At 42.9% G+C, this 14154-nt stretch overlaps 1 protein-coding gene across 1 annotated transcript in view; it reads left to right on the top strand.

The window, feature by feature from the left end:
* LOC308281883 (myosin-9-like) overlaps positions 1-14154 on the top strand; it is a 34930-nt gene that overhangs the window by 13350 nt on the left and 7426 nt on the right. The window contains exons 8-35 of the mRNA XM_080722218.1: positions 520-612; positions 697-760; positions 883-981; positions 1135-1278; positions 1737-1832; positions 1963-2039; positions 2406-2600; positions 3167-3340; positions 3963-4136; positions 4256-4370; positions 5596-5786; positions 6535-6656; positions 7273-7342; positions 7478-7638; positions 7909-8017; positions 8201-8332; positions 8509-8715; positions 9053-9190; positions 9644-9767; positions 9990-10161; positions 10611-10823; positions 11074-11218; positions 11386-11592; positions 11694-11798; positions 11891-12043; positions 12365-12613; positions 13118-13330; positions 13606-13818. Of these exons, the coding sequence (XP_080578344.1) occupies positions 520-612; positions 697-760; positions 883-981; positions 1135-1278; positions 1737-1832; positions 1963-2039; positions 2406-2600; positions 3167-3340; positions 3963-4136; positions 4256-4370; positions 5596-5786; positions 6535-6656; positions 7273-7342; positions 7478-7638; positions 7909-8017; positions 8201-8332; positions 8509-8715; positions 9053-9190; positions 9644-9767; positions 9990-10161; positions 10611-10823; positions 11074-11218; positions 11386-11592; positions 11694-11798; positions 11891-12043; positions 12365-12613; positions 13118-13330; positions 13606-13818 (4155 nt within the window). The remainder of the gene's footprint in view (positions 1-519; positions 613-696; positions 761-882; positions 982-1134; positions 1279-1736; positions 1833-1962; positions 2040-2405; positions 2601-3166; positions 3341-3962; positions 4137-4255; positions 4371-5595; positions 5787-6534; positions 6657-7272; positions 7343-7477; positions 7639-7908; positions 8018-8200; positions 8333-8508; positions 8716-9052; positions 9191-9643; positions 9768-9989; positions 10162-10610; positions 10824-11073; positions 11219-11385; positions 11593-11693; positions 11799-11890; positions 12044-12364; positions 12614-13117; positions 13331-13605; positions 13819-14154) is intronic.

Here is a 14154-nt window from a genome sequence, read left to right as displayed (position 1 = left end):
TGTGTGTGCCTAGTCTAAGACTGTATGTCAGAGGATCCCACTCCACCCATGTGAGCCATTGTTTCCTCTGATCCAGTCAGTCTTTGTTGTAAAACTAGTATGTACCGTGTGTGGAGTGTTGCAATGCACTCTGCATCTTCTTGGGGAAGCTCAGCCTAACTTGTATGTGCTTCGCTGAGTTCTTGTGTGCCTGCATGGGCAAGGATGGTCTTACTTGGGTTTGTTCTTAACTGGGCTTGTTTTGCAATTTGTGTTGGGTGTTGGAATGTGCAAGATTTAACATTTTGTTGTGTGTGTGTGGGGCTGACGTGAAAGGGAAATGATAATGTTTCTGAAGGCTATGCTTTTTGAATGTGCAGTGATAAAGCAGAGCCTTTTGTGAGTCCAATATGTCTCCTGAATGCGTGCGCTGTGTGTGGTGGGGGGGAGGGTCAACATTGAAACCAGTGCGAAGCCACAACTGACGTGATTGCATTATGCATCAAGGACTTATTAATTTATTTTAGATTTTTCTTCCAGGGGGAATTGGAGAAACAACTGTTGCAGGCTAACCCTATCCTGGAGGCCTTTGGAAATGCAAAGACTGTCAAGAATGATAACTCCTCCCGATTTGTAAGAACTGCTTTAAATCTATTGTGCAGCCAATAACATTTTGATTCTAGTTCTGCTGCTTACTTCATTCTTTTTCTTTTGTAGGGAAAATTCATCAGGATCAACTTTGATGTCAATGGATATATTGTTGGAGCAAACATTGAAACTTGTATCCTTTTCAAATATTGTAGTATTCTGAGTCACATCAGCCCTACTCGACATTTTAAGATGTAATGTTGTGTGGCTATATTTGCTCTGAAAATGGTCTGTCCTTATCAAGCGTGCCATCAGATCTGCTGGAGAAATCTAGAGCCATCAGGCAGGCTAAAGAAGAGAGGGCCTTCCATGTCTTCTATTACATGTTGAGTGGAGCTGGGGACAAGATGCGCTGTAAGTGCCATCATACTGAATAAATTGGACTTTGCTGAGTTGCAAGGGTTGTGCTGTAGTTGTGTGACATTGGTAATCGAGTGATACCTTTGCTGTCAAGAGGCAAGTAACCTGTCAATCAATAACCACCCCCTCATCCTATTTTCTGTGTAGCCGAGTTGTGCCTTGAGGACTACAGCAAGTACCGCTTCATGTCCAATGGGAACGTCACCATCCCCGGTCAGCAGGACAAGGACCTGTTCGTTGAAACCATGGATGCCTTCAAGATCATGAGCATCCCTGAAGAGGAAAGAATAGGTAGATATACTGGACCTCCTCCAATGACTGGCATTGCTTTTGGCCAATATGTAAATGGAAAGAAAAGCAGAAGTTCATAATTGTATTTGTATCTTGTATTTGTAATTGTATCTTGTGCTGTGGCTCAGCTGCCAAAACAGGAAGGTTCTGGTATAAAACAATTTAGTGTTCAGAGTTTTTGATTTACCCAGGTCCTCTACCCTGGACCTGGGTATCAAAAGCTTGCCAGCCAATAAATTGGATTATTTGTATGTTTCTGAGGATAAAGCAATATGCACATGGGGAACCAAAAAAAAAGAATATATATATATATATATATATATTTATATATATAAAAAATAATCACTTATTAAAAAGGAATTCGATTTAGATGTTCTGCAAATACGGCATTTTATCCCACAAGTTGACCTCTTTACCAGTAGACACTGTGCCATTGTAACAGTTCAATTGTCTGTCAGGTCTGCTGAAGGTGGTGTCGGCTGTTCTGCAACTTGGAAATATGAGCTTCAAGAAGGAACGTCACTCCGATCAGGCGTCCATGCCTGATGACACGGGTACACAGTTGATGCTTTACTACACCACCGATGTTATCACATCCTCTTTACGCACGCGCTCTGACTTTGCTGAATGTTCCTCATTCTTCTGTTTTCTAAATTTAAAACTATCTTCTACGTTTCTTCACAGCTGCCCAGAAAGTGTGCCATCTGCTGGGAATGAATGTGACTGACTTCACACGGGCAATTTTATCCCCCAGAATCAAGGTGGGTATGGGAAGGTGCCATTGATCACTGGCTTGCCGGCTAATGATCCTTAAGTTTATTGGGGTTTATTTGGTCACATATTTTGCATATACTGTACATATACTGTATGTATGTGACATGCACATAATTGCATAATTCACTTGTGTGTTATATCCCAAGCTCATTGGGATACAGTAGTGCTCTATTTATGATTTTGGGTTTTTTCCGCCCCTGATCTCTTGTCATATCCTGGCAGTGGGGACCATATTGGAAATGATTGCTGTTGTATCTGGTTAACTTTGTTTGATCATTTATAAACCCCCAATTAATCTTAATGTGCAGTTGGGATTGATGTATGATCCCCTCATTTCACATCATGTACTGTAGGTGGGCAGGGACTATGTGCAGAAAGCCCAGACCCAGGAGCAGGCAGAGTTTGCAGTGGAGGCCCTGGCCAAGGCCTCCTATGAAAGGATGTTCCGCTGGCTGGTCATGAGGATCAACAAAGCCCTGGACAAGACTAAGAGACAGGGGGCTTCCTTCATTGGCATCCTTGATATTGCTGGATTCGAGATCTTTGAGGTAAGTGACTTCTACCATCAGGGGACTTGTGTGTAGTTTTGTAGCTTTGTCGTATATATTGACCTGACTCATTGTTACTGTAATTATATTTGAATGATTCTAGATGGATAAACTTTTTGATTCGGGTGTGTCAGTATTTCTGCTGACAATGTGACAAAATCTTTTTTCTGTTAGATTTATTTCATTTAAATCTTTTGTGGCTCCGTACACGTTTTGTGCGCCGAAGTCGCCGGATGTATTCCGCGAGGCCTCATGGGAAACGGTTTCCTTTTTAGTCGGCTATCTATACTGTTTAGTGTCTTCTGCAACATCAATTGTGCTGCTGATAAAAACTCAAGCGTTGCTACCCTCAGAATGTTACATTCAACTCGATTCACTTGTTGGAAAAGCATGAAGTAGCTGCTCTTTTGAATATTTGCTTTGTTATAATAATAATACACCTGACTTGTATAGAGCTTTTCAAGGTACCCGAAGACGCTTAATACGCTTTGTAATGGTGTTCTAATCTTACGTTAAATTCTAGAAAGAACGAATCTCTCTGACCAGCTCTCTTTTCATGTTTATAGCTGAACTCCTTTGAGCAGCTGTGCATTAACTACACCAATGAGAAGCTGCAGCAGCTCTTCAACCACACCATGTTCATCCTGGAACAAGAAGAGTACCAGAGAGAGGGCATTGAGTGGAGCTTCATCGACTTCGGCCTGGACCTGCAGCCCTGCATCGACCTCATAGAGAAACATGTAAGATGTCCTCCACAAACGTGATTAATCCTCTTACAGTACTAGAGTAAAATGTATTGTTCCACCCTCCTCCAACTAGGGCATTCACGAATAGTGATTTTTAGTATTCGAATTATTCGACCTCAAAGTATTTGAATAGTCAAATATTCGACAGGACTGGCCAAACTGTCAAATATTAAGTAAGCAAGAGGGGAACATTGTGAAAATAGCCGATCTACATGCTCACAACGCCTCACAACGCCTACAATTCCAAGTGCTTGTCAGGGTGGGGGTCCCCAGTTAAAATATGTTTATTTTGGGGGTCACGGCCTAAAAAGGTTTGAGAACCATTGACAACTCATTCTTATGACTTCCTATCTAGCCAAGCTTTATAAACTATATATCTTTTAAAGAGAGAGAGGAAAAAAAAGGCGAATATTTGGTGAATGCCCTACCTCCAACTTGGAATGACGAATGTTACAATGAGAGTCTCTCTGATAATGGAGCTGGGTAGCTGGCAGTGACGATGGCTGATTCAAACAAGTTGATGCATGCATGATCTATTTGTCAGACTGTTTTATTAAAAGTTGATTTCTGCTGACGCACTGTCATTCCATGTTCTTTGTTCTTCCTCGCTCTTCAGGCTGGTCCTCCTGGCATCTTGGCTCTGCTGGATGAAGAGTGCTGGTTCCCCAAGGCCACAGACAAGAGCTTTGTGGAGAAGGTGTGTCAGGAGCAGGGTGCAAACGAAAAGTTCCAAAAGCCCAAGAAACTCAACGATGCTGCTGATTTCTGCGTCATGCACTACGCTGGAAAGGTAATTATCTTCATTTAGGAAACATAAAAAAAGATGACTCGTTTCAGATCAGTTACCTTTAACTTTAACTTTGAATTCTTTGAAGATTATATTATATTTATTGCTGTTCTCTTTTGCAGGTGGACTACAAGGCAGACGAGTGGCTAATGAAAAACATGGATCCTTTGAATGAGTGTGTGGCCACTTTGCTCAACCAGTCTACAGACAAATTTATTGCTGATCTGTGGAGAGATGGTAAGAGGAGCGCACTTATGAAATCAAATTGGACCCAATTAAAAATATATATCTTGCTTACAAGATTCCACATGCATAGAAATGTAAACGGAGTGGCTGGCTGCTATTTAGAAATAGAGCCGAATGCCTTGATTGACCAATTAGAATAGAATGTTCAACAAAGCTGTGCAATATATTGGCTTCAAAATATTTAGTTGGCCAAATGTGTAGAAAATTAGACTATTGCCTATTGCATCAAACACAGCTTGATGAGTTGCATGTGTTTTGTCTATTGCATGTCTATAACGTTTTAGTTGGTTGCCTTCATTATAACGATGCAGACAATTGCACTGTGATGTACAAGAGTCTTCTTCCCTATTTGTTGAGTGACCACAGGTTTACAGAAGTTATAATCACTGTTGGTTCAATTAAATGTTGTAGTGTGAGGCCCCCTTGTGTTGTGCCAAAAACCTACAGTCAACATGATGGTTTTGTGTCAATTCAAGCTGTTTGTCTGCACAAATGTACATTGTTAGGCAATGGTTTTATGCCCATACGTGGAGATCTCAGTTGTCAGCACAAATGTGAGCTTGGGGGGCACGGTGGCGCTGTCGCCTCACAGCTAAAAGGTCCTGGGTTCTATTCCCACCAGGGGCGCTGGGGGCATGTTCTCTCCTCCACGTCATCAGTGCCCACGCCCTATGTGGGGTTTGCAAAAGGCCCTTTCTGTGTGGAGTTTGCATGTTATCCCCATGTCTCCCGAGGGTAGGTACATCACAAGAAATCCTGGTCTCTATACTGCCTCCCCCTGGCCAGCCAGGGAAGGCATTGTTTGGAATAACGTGTTCCTTCCACGCGCTACGTCCAACCGGGGGAAACTCCCCACTGTCAGGTGAAAAGAAGCAACTTGGACTCCTCATGCATAGAAAGAAGCATGAGGTCAGTTCGTTGTCTCCCCAGGTTGGCAGAGGGAGAGTAGCGCCCAGGATTACATTAGATAATTGACACAGGGTGAAAAATGGGTTACAAATTCATGGGATCAAAAATTACAAAAAAACATGTCAACTTGGGCTCATGTGTCGCACTGCAACGCGTTGTGAGCTTGTAGATCTGCTATGTTTGCTGTCTTTGAAAGGATTTGAATAACAAAACATCGCCTAAAATGGGATGCCAAGGTGTATTTAATGTAGATAAAATCGGCTGCACTCTGATTCTTGCTTCTTGTCGTCTCTCCCTCTCGGCACAGTGGACCGTATCGTTGGCCTGGACAAGGTGGCAGGAATGTCGGACTCCATGCACGGTGCCTTCAAGACCCGCAAGGGCATGTTCCGTACTGTAGGCCAGCTGTACAAAGAGCAGCTGGGTAACCTCATGTCCACCCTCAGGAACACTAACCCTAACTTTGTCCGCTGCATCATCCCCAACCACGAGAAGAAGGTACAGATGCTTTGCAAATGCTGTTGAAACGAATGCACAAACAGTGTTGCAGCAATATTACTGTAATGCAGTGGTTCTCAAACTTGGGGTCGGGACCCAAATTATTTTGTTGGGTCCCCAGATGATTAGCTTAATGTAATGTCTTTTTTTTTCGGTAAACAAACCAACATACAGTATAATGTATACAGGGTATCTGCACATTTATAAAGTCACAATTTACTTTCAAGACCGTTTTAATACCAATCTGGCCAAACTGTCAAATATTAAGTAAGCAAGAGGCGAACATTGTGAAAATAGCCGATCTACATGCTCGCAACGTTGTGAGCATGTAATTCTCACAATTGTGAATTCTCACAATTCTCACTATCTCACAATATTCGGCTATTTTCACAATGTTTATCTGTGGAACAGAGTCACATTAAATGTAATACCTACAATTCTGAGTGCTTGTCAGGGTGGGGGTCCCCAGTTCAAATATATTTTGGGGGTCATGGCCTAAAAAGGTTTGAGAACCCCTGCTGTAATGCATATTTAAATGGAGGTGAAATACAATGGAATGGTCTACTAGTATACATGTTTTCAGTGGTGACTGATATTTTAGCCACAAAGTGGAAGAAAAGATCATGATGTCTGACGCTGGAATTAAATGAGAAAGTCCAAAACATAGTCTTGGGGCACTGCTACCTGTTAGTGCGGTGGCCCCATGATTAGAATGTCTATTACATGTGTGAACACTTGTCTCCATCAGGCTGGTAAGCTGGAGCCCCACCTGGTCCTGGACCAGCTGAGGTGTAATGGTGTTCTAGAGGGGATCCGTATCTGCAGACAGGGCTTCCCCAACCGCATCGTCTTCCAGGAGTTCAGACAGAGGTAATGTGGTTTGTCTCCTTTATTTTATTATTTTATACACCAACTGCCAGGTATTGAATTCAGTAGCCTCTGCCACGGTGTTTCAGTGTTTTTTCGAGGCATCCATGAAGACACCATGTGTCCATATGTGGTTGTGGCAGCCGATTGTCTTTTCTTTCACCCGGAAATGAAAAATTATAACCGCCATCCTTGCTTTAGATTGCGGTTTTGATCAAAACAAGCCCTTTTCTACGGACCATAACCGCAATCTGGAGGAATCCGAGATGCGTCCATTTTTCTGAATTTCATAACATAGAGGCAGGCGGAATGGACATATTTGGGATGATGTCATTTCCGGGTTCATAGTGGAAATGGAGTCTTTAGATCTCCTCTGGGTGGGGCAGACCGCGGTCTAGGCTAAACCACCGGAAATGCTGTTTGGTGTTTTAAGATGGCAGTGAATGTGTTTGAGAGGCAGTTTCGATTCACCCTTAAATAAGTGAACTTCTGTAAATGAGTGATTAGCATCTGGTTTTATGGAATTGGCGCATTGACTTGTTTTTCCTTGATTATCCTAAATCCACTATTTAAGGGGCAGGAGGAATTAAGTAAATATGTATGTCTTCCTCTATTTCAGGTACGAGATCCTCACCCCTAATTCCATTCCCAAAGGTTTCATGGATGGCAAGCAGGCCTGTGTACTTATGGTAAGTCAGAAAAAATTCACCACCCACCACCCATACCAAGTTTTATTTTTCAAAGTATATCTTCCCTTTTTCCCCCAACTGCAGATTTCTCCACAGTAAGGCATGTAGTTATTTCTCTTCTCTGTTGCACTGTAGATCAAAGCCCTGGAGCTGGACCCCAATCTGTTCCGCGTTGGTCAGAGTAAAGTCTTCTTCAGAGCTGGTGTTCTGGCCCATCTGGAGGAAGAGCGGGACATGAAGATCACTGATGTCATCATCAGCTTCCAGGCCTGGTGCAGGGGATATGTTGCCCGCAAGTATGGAGGATTTAAGAATTGGTCCTTACAATCTGCATAACTATTATAAAATATGATTAATTTAAAATATGTTGATGTGGTCTTGGAGTAGGGGAAATAGAATGTGGTCTTGAATTAGAGGGAATTAAATGCAATGGTGTCTATGATTCACACCAGAATGTCTTCATGGCTTCTTAGACTATAAGGCTGTGCTTTCTTGAACCCATGTAATAAGGTATAATGAGGTAAAAACAAATGGCAAATATAAATGTTGTATTTTGTTTTTCTCAGGGCCTTTGCCAAGAGGCAGCAGCAGCTTACAGCAATGAGGGTGATCCAGAGAAACTGTGCCGCCTACCTCAAACTCAGGAACTGGCAGTGGTGGAGGCTCTTCACCAAGGTACAGATGGACACCTTATGCTCTGTTAAGGCTCTTGTAGGGTATCTCAGAACCTGGCATATCCTGAAACACTCGTGAAGTTCTGTGATGTTCTTTACATCTCTATTAAAGTCAGTAACAGCACCTAAGCTAACATTAGACAATAATATGTATTGGTTGTGGTCCTTGATCTTGTTTCTTCAGGTGAAGCCGCTCCTGCAGGTCACCAGGCAGGAGGAGGAGATTATTGCCAGAGAAGAGGAGCTGTTGAAGATAAAGGAGAGACAAGTTCAGGCTGAAAATCTGGTCAAGGAATACGAGTCCAAGCAGCAACAGGTTTGGTTTAGTCTCATTGTAAAGAGCAGTTTTAATAAGGATCTAATGTAGTGTAGGTTCCCAACTGACAAGGTCATTGTACCAAAATAAAGAGCTTTACTCTTTAAGTGAATCCAATATGATGCAGCTCTTTGATGATCCCATTCACTCTCAATTCAATCCTTCCTCCTTGCCAGATGAACTCTGAGAAGCTGGCCCTCCAGGAGCAGCTCCAGGCAGAGACGGAGCTTTGTGCGGAGGCAGAGGAGATGAGAGCCCGTCTGGCTCTCCGGAAACAGGAGCTGGAGGAGATGATGCATGACCTGGAGTCTCGTGTGGAAGAAGAGGAAGAGAGAGTCACTCAGTTGCAGACGGAGAGGAAGAAGATGCAGACGAACATCACGGTTAGTTGGATCTATGAGAGTCTGTCCCTAATTAAACGTAGTCATTTTCTTTGGCACTGTGTACTGAAAAAGACGTCTCGGGCTGAAGCTTATAACTTAAATTACTACCAAGGATGGCAATGTAGATCCTTCTGGTCCCTAAATAAAAATCTGTAAATAAAGCTCCACGTGCACCATGTAATTTATAGTGCACGATCCGTGCACTATAAATTACATGGAAGTCTATGGAGACCATGGCATCAAGGGACATTGAAGAGAAAAAATCATGGCAACAAAAAAGTTAAGACAATGGCGTAAACTTGTAGGTAAATATGGCTTTCTCTTTTTCTCTATCCAGGACTTGGAGCAGCAATTGGATGAAGAGGAAGGCGCTAGACAAAAGCTTCAGCTGGAGAAGGTCACCATGGATGCCAAGATGAAGAAGATAGAGGAGGAGGTCATGGTCCTGGATGACCAGAACACCAAGCTCCAGAAGGTCAGTAGACGCTTATTGCTCACTAATGAATGATTGTTTTAATGATATTTAATGTTAATATTTGTTACTTTTGTCAATTGTCATCTTCATAGATGGTGGTCTGCCACAAACTCAGTCACAACAACTAAACTGGCCAATAAAAAAATATACCAATTCTGTTCAGAGTTTGTCGTTTCGCGTCTTTCCACAAAATATTAGAAAAATCTCAATAATGGGCTCGATAAAAGCCTGGCTCAATAAGCAGGATCGATAAGGTGCTCATTATCAATAGAAATGAACAAGCTCCATCCCTAATGATTAACTGCACGTGCCTGTGCAGTATGGGCTGTAATGAATGTAGCTAGAAGAATTCATGAGGCATAATAAAAAAGGTGACCTTAATCTATGTTGACTTTGGCTTGTGTGAAGGGATTTAAAAATATGCTAGCATGACGTTATCCCTTGTGTGCTCAGGAAAAGAAACAGTTGGAGGAGAGGATCTCTGAGTTCACCACCAACTTGATGGAAGAGGAGGAGAAGTCAAAGAGCTTGCAAAAACTCAAGAACAAACATGAAGCCATGATTACTGATATAGAAGGTTGGTGTACTTTTTACCCCATGTAAAGTATTTTTCTCTCATTTGTACCACATCCTTTGGGCAAAAGACACTGCTTAAGTACATTTGACCCTGTATCTGATACCCTCTTCTATTTACCTTATGCCACATTCCTCTTTCAATATCCAAATAAAAATGGAAGGGTACAAGGGAAACTGACATACTGCAATCCTGGTTTTCTTCTGTGTATGTTATCCTACTCAGAACGTCTAAGAAAAGAGGAGAAGCAGCGTCAAGAGTTGGAGAAGAACCGTCGTAAGCTGGAGGGAGATTCCTCTGAGCTCCTGGACCAGATGGCTGACCTGCAGGCCCAGATTGCTGAACTCAAAGCCCAGCTCGCCAAGAAGGAAGAGGAGCTGCTTGCTGCATTGGCCAGGTCAGGACTCATGCACAGATCTTCTGAAGGATGGTCTCTGAAGGTGGTGGGGGGTGGGGGGGAGAATAAAGGACACTCAAGGATGAGTTTTCAAAGCAGTTAATATTAATATAATGCATTAAGGCATGGACAAATACAAGTATTTATTTATTTATTTTGAAATGTCCATAGAGGATCAACCATTGAGTTGCAACATCGTTTTCGTAGACTTATTGGCTGATATGTTTGTACATTTCTGGGTGATCTTGTTGAGTGGATCAGATATTCTGAATCGAGCACAATTAAAGGTGAAAGTCTGAGGTTAATATGGTTGAAATGGTGGACAATTTGTGTGACAATTTGTACTTCCACTTTCAAATATGCTGTATCTATATCTGCTTTCTTCAATTGTTTTTGCGAAGAACTTATACGTATATCCCCTTTCACCTTTTTATCATCCAACTCCTCAGGACTGAGGAAGAAGCAGCAGCTAAAAACACTGCCCAGAAGAATATCAGGGAGCTGGAAGCCCAAATCTCTGAACTCCAGGAGGATCTCGAGTTGGAGAGACAGGCCCGCTCCAAGGCCGAGAAACATCGCAGGGACCTGGGAGAGGAACTGGAGGCCCTCAAAACTGAGCTGGAAGATACTCTGGACTCGACTGCAGCACAACAGGAGCTTAGGTAAGCTGGATGTTGGATTCACTTTTTTTTTTTCAGCCTTAATTCTTGCATTTGCACTTCTCATTTACTATTTAAATGGCGGCGTTCTGCACTTCCTTTTGATTTGCAGTATTATTTAGATGTTGGTGATATTTAGATTATTGGTTGGAACTTTTACTTTATATGTAAGGCCAGCCAACAGATCCGCTTTGAAGACGTAAAGGATATTTTTTAAAGTTAATGTGTTCAATCACCCATTCCACTCCTCCAGGAGCAAGCGTGAGTCGGAGGTGGCCCAGCTTAAGAAGAACCAGGAGGAAGAGGCCAAGCTCCATGAACAGCAGATGGCTGACATGAGACACAAACACAACCAGGCTTTTGATGAACTTAATGAACAACTGGAGCAAGCCAAGAGGGTACAAAACATGGAAGAAAACCTTTACTGCTTCTGCAAAACCTAAAGTTTATCTAACTGCTTTCTGTCATAAGCTTGCTCAGGATCATATTTGTATTTAATATCTGTACCCAGCTAATACGTAACAAAAGCAATCAATCTGCATTTTTGTCCCCAACTCTCCACCAGAACAAAGTGTCAGTGGAGAAGTCCAAACAGGCGCTGGAGAGTGAATGGAATGAGCTTCAAATCGAGCTGAAGACTCTGACCCAGGGGAAGGCAGATTCGGAGCACCGCAGGAAGAAGGCCGAAGCTCAGTTAACAGAACTGCAGGTCAAACATACAGAGGGCGAGCGTCAGAAACAAGAGATGTCTGACAAAGTGTCAAAGATGCAGGTATGCATGGGCTGGCATGTTGGGTTTTGGCACAGGATGGCTCTTGACACGTTCTTGTAGTTGTATTGACTCAATATGTTCTGTCTTCTGTCCGTGTGAAGTCTGAGTTGGACAACGTGAACAGCCTCCTGAGTGAAGCAGAGGGCAAGAGCATGAAAGCGAGCAAGGACTTCTCTTCTGCAGAGTCTCAGCTGCAGGATACACAGGTATGCAATCGCACATAGGCACATACAGACACACACATGCACACTCGCATTCCCGCGTTCCTGACCAAACCAGTTTCTCTTCCTGTTTCCAGGAGCTGCTCCAGGAGGAGACCCGTCAGAAGCTCTCCCTCTCCACCCGCCTGAGGCAGATGGAAGATGAGCAGAACAACCTGAGGGAAATGCTGGAGGAAGAGGAGGAGAGCAAAAAGAACGTAGAGAAGCAGGTCTACACTCTCCAATCCCAGGTCAGTAAACTGGGCCAGTCTCTCACCAGTTTTCACTCAAAATATTTTCCATGCAGAATTCCTCTCCTCTTTAAGTGTTATTTCATTCATTGCGATTAGAGGTTAATATAATATGAACTGACCACTAATCGTGGCTGTTCCAGTTACCTTCATTCTTCAAAGTGACACTTTGACTGTCAAGCTTTGCCCATAATGTACTTAATAAATGTCACTTTTCTTATGATCTTGGAGGAAGTGGTGTGTTCTCTGTCGTCATATATCCTGGATTCTCACACCTTTTAAATTATTTTCCCAATTCTACCCCTAACCTTGCCTTACCAGTTGGCGGAGATGAAGAAGAAGGTGGAACAGGAGGTAGCATCCCTGGAAGGAGCAGAGGAGTGCCGCAAGCGTGTCCAGCGAGAGATGGACGGTGTTAGTCAGCAGCTGGAAGAGAAGGCTGCAGCCTACGACAAGCTGGACAAGACCAAGACTCGCTTGCAGCAGGAGCTGGACGACCTTGTGCTGGACCAGGATCACCTCAGGCAGATTGTATCCAACCTGGAGAAGAAGCAGAGGAAGTTTGACCAGGTATAAATTATCATTCTTGTGGGCTAACGTTGAAGATTCTTCAGCCATGGGTTCCTGTGAAGACCTTTGGTGGAATTTTTGCATTTGGTTATGAATAGATTAGGATAATAAGTTCTCCAGCTAGATCATCTCGACAAATCATTTTTAAATGTTGACAAATCATAATTGTTTTCTTCGAACGATACAAAACGATTAATATAAACAAAGGCTTCAAACCAACAGTTGAGAAACGTGTTGTAGAATGAAATGTGAGACTCATATGAACCACGGACATAAAGCTGACTCATCAAATTTCTTCCATGAGATTTCCACTAGGCGTCACATATTCCAGCTTGCAGTTTCAGAAAGTTAATCCATGTGTATTGTTCATACGCTAGCTAGTAGATCATTTAAAAGTGGGATGACCACTTTGAACCTGTTGTCCCTTTATTCAGTACAACTGAATGTGGACTCTATATACTGTAGAGTACGCTCACTTAACCTTCCGTCTGTCTCCTTATCTAGATGCTGGCTGAGGAGAAGAACATTTCCACCCAGTATGCAGAGGAGCGTGACAGAGCTGAAGCCGAGGCCAGGGAGAAGGAAACTCGTGCGCTTACACTGGCCCGCGAGTTGGAAACCATGACGGACGTGAAGAATGAGCTGGACCGCACAAACAAGATGCTCAAGGCTGAAATGGACGACCTCGTCTCCTCTAAGGACGATGTTGGCAAGAGTGTAAGAGCATTAATTGCATCCATGTATTGTCAATGACCAAATGTCAAAGTGAAAATTATAAGATGGTAATGTTTTACACGCTTATGTTTGATCGTTCCATCCTGCAGGGTAGGGATGACAGATTTACCATCTAGCTTAAGTCTGGACTAGAGGATGAAAAAAGCTGTTAAACATTATTGTATTAGATGAATCAGTTACCCTATGCCTAATACTTATACGTTCTTACTTTAAAGGTATATTAAAACAATATTGCACTGATCTTTTCCATGCAACAGGTCCATGAGCTGGAGAGGGCAAAGCGTGGCATGGAGCAGCAGCTGGAAGAGATGAGGGTCCAGCTTGAAGAGCTAGAAGATGAGCTGCAGACGACTGAGGATGCCAAGCTGCGTCTGGAGGTCAACATGCAGGCCATGAAGGCCCAGTTTGACAGGGACCTGCTGGCCAGAGATGAACAGGGAGAGGAGAGGAGGAAACAGCTGGTCAAACAGGTACACATCATTCCAAAGGTGCCTTACAGAAGTTCTCTAGGTTCCACTATGGTTGGAGCTTGAAAGATGTGCTCTTTTGCACTGAGAGGCATTGGTGAACAACTAAAACAAAGAGATTGACTTGAGGATTTATCCCATCAAGTCCGGGAACGCATCCTTGTTACGTTAGATTTTCACCACGTTAACCATTATTTTATGCTTTAACTATTACAAAATAGCAGATCTACAAGCTCACAGCGCAGCACCAAGTGCCACGCTGCAAGCTTGTAGATCTTCTATTTTTGAAAAATCGCGAAAATGTGTTCACATTTTGAAATATATTTTTCAAGCTAACCT

This window comes from Nannobrachium achirus, assembly GCF_963921795.1.
Source record: "Nannobrachium achirus genome assembly, chromosome: 3".
In the NCBI taxonomy this organism is placed as follows: Eukaryota; Metazoa; Chordata; class Actinopteri; order Myctophiformes; family Myctophidae; genus Nannobrachium; species Nannobrachium achirus.
This window is presented reverse-complemented; position numbering and strand designations above follow the sequence as displayed.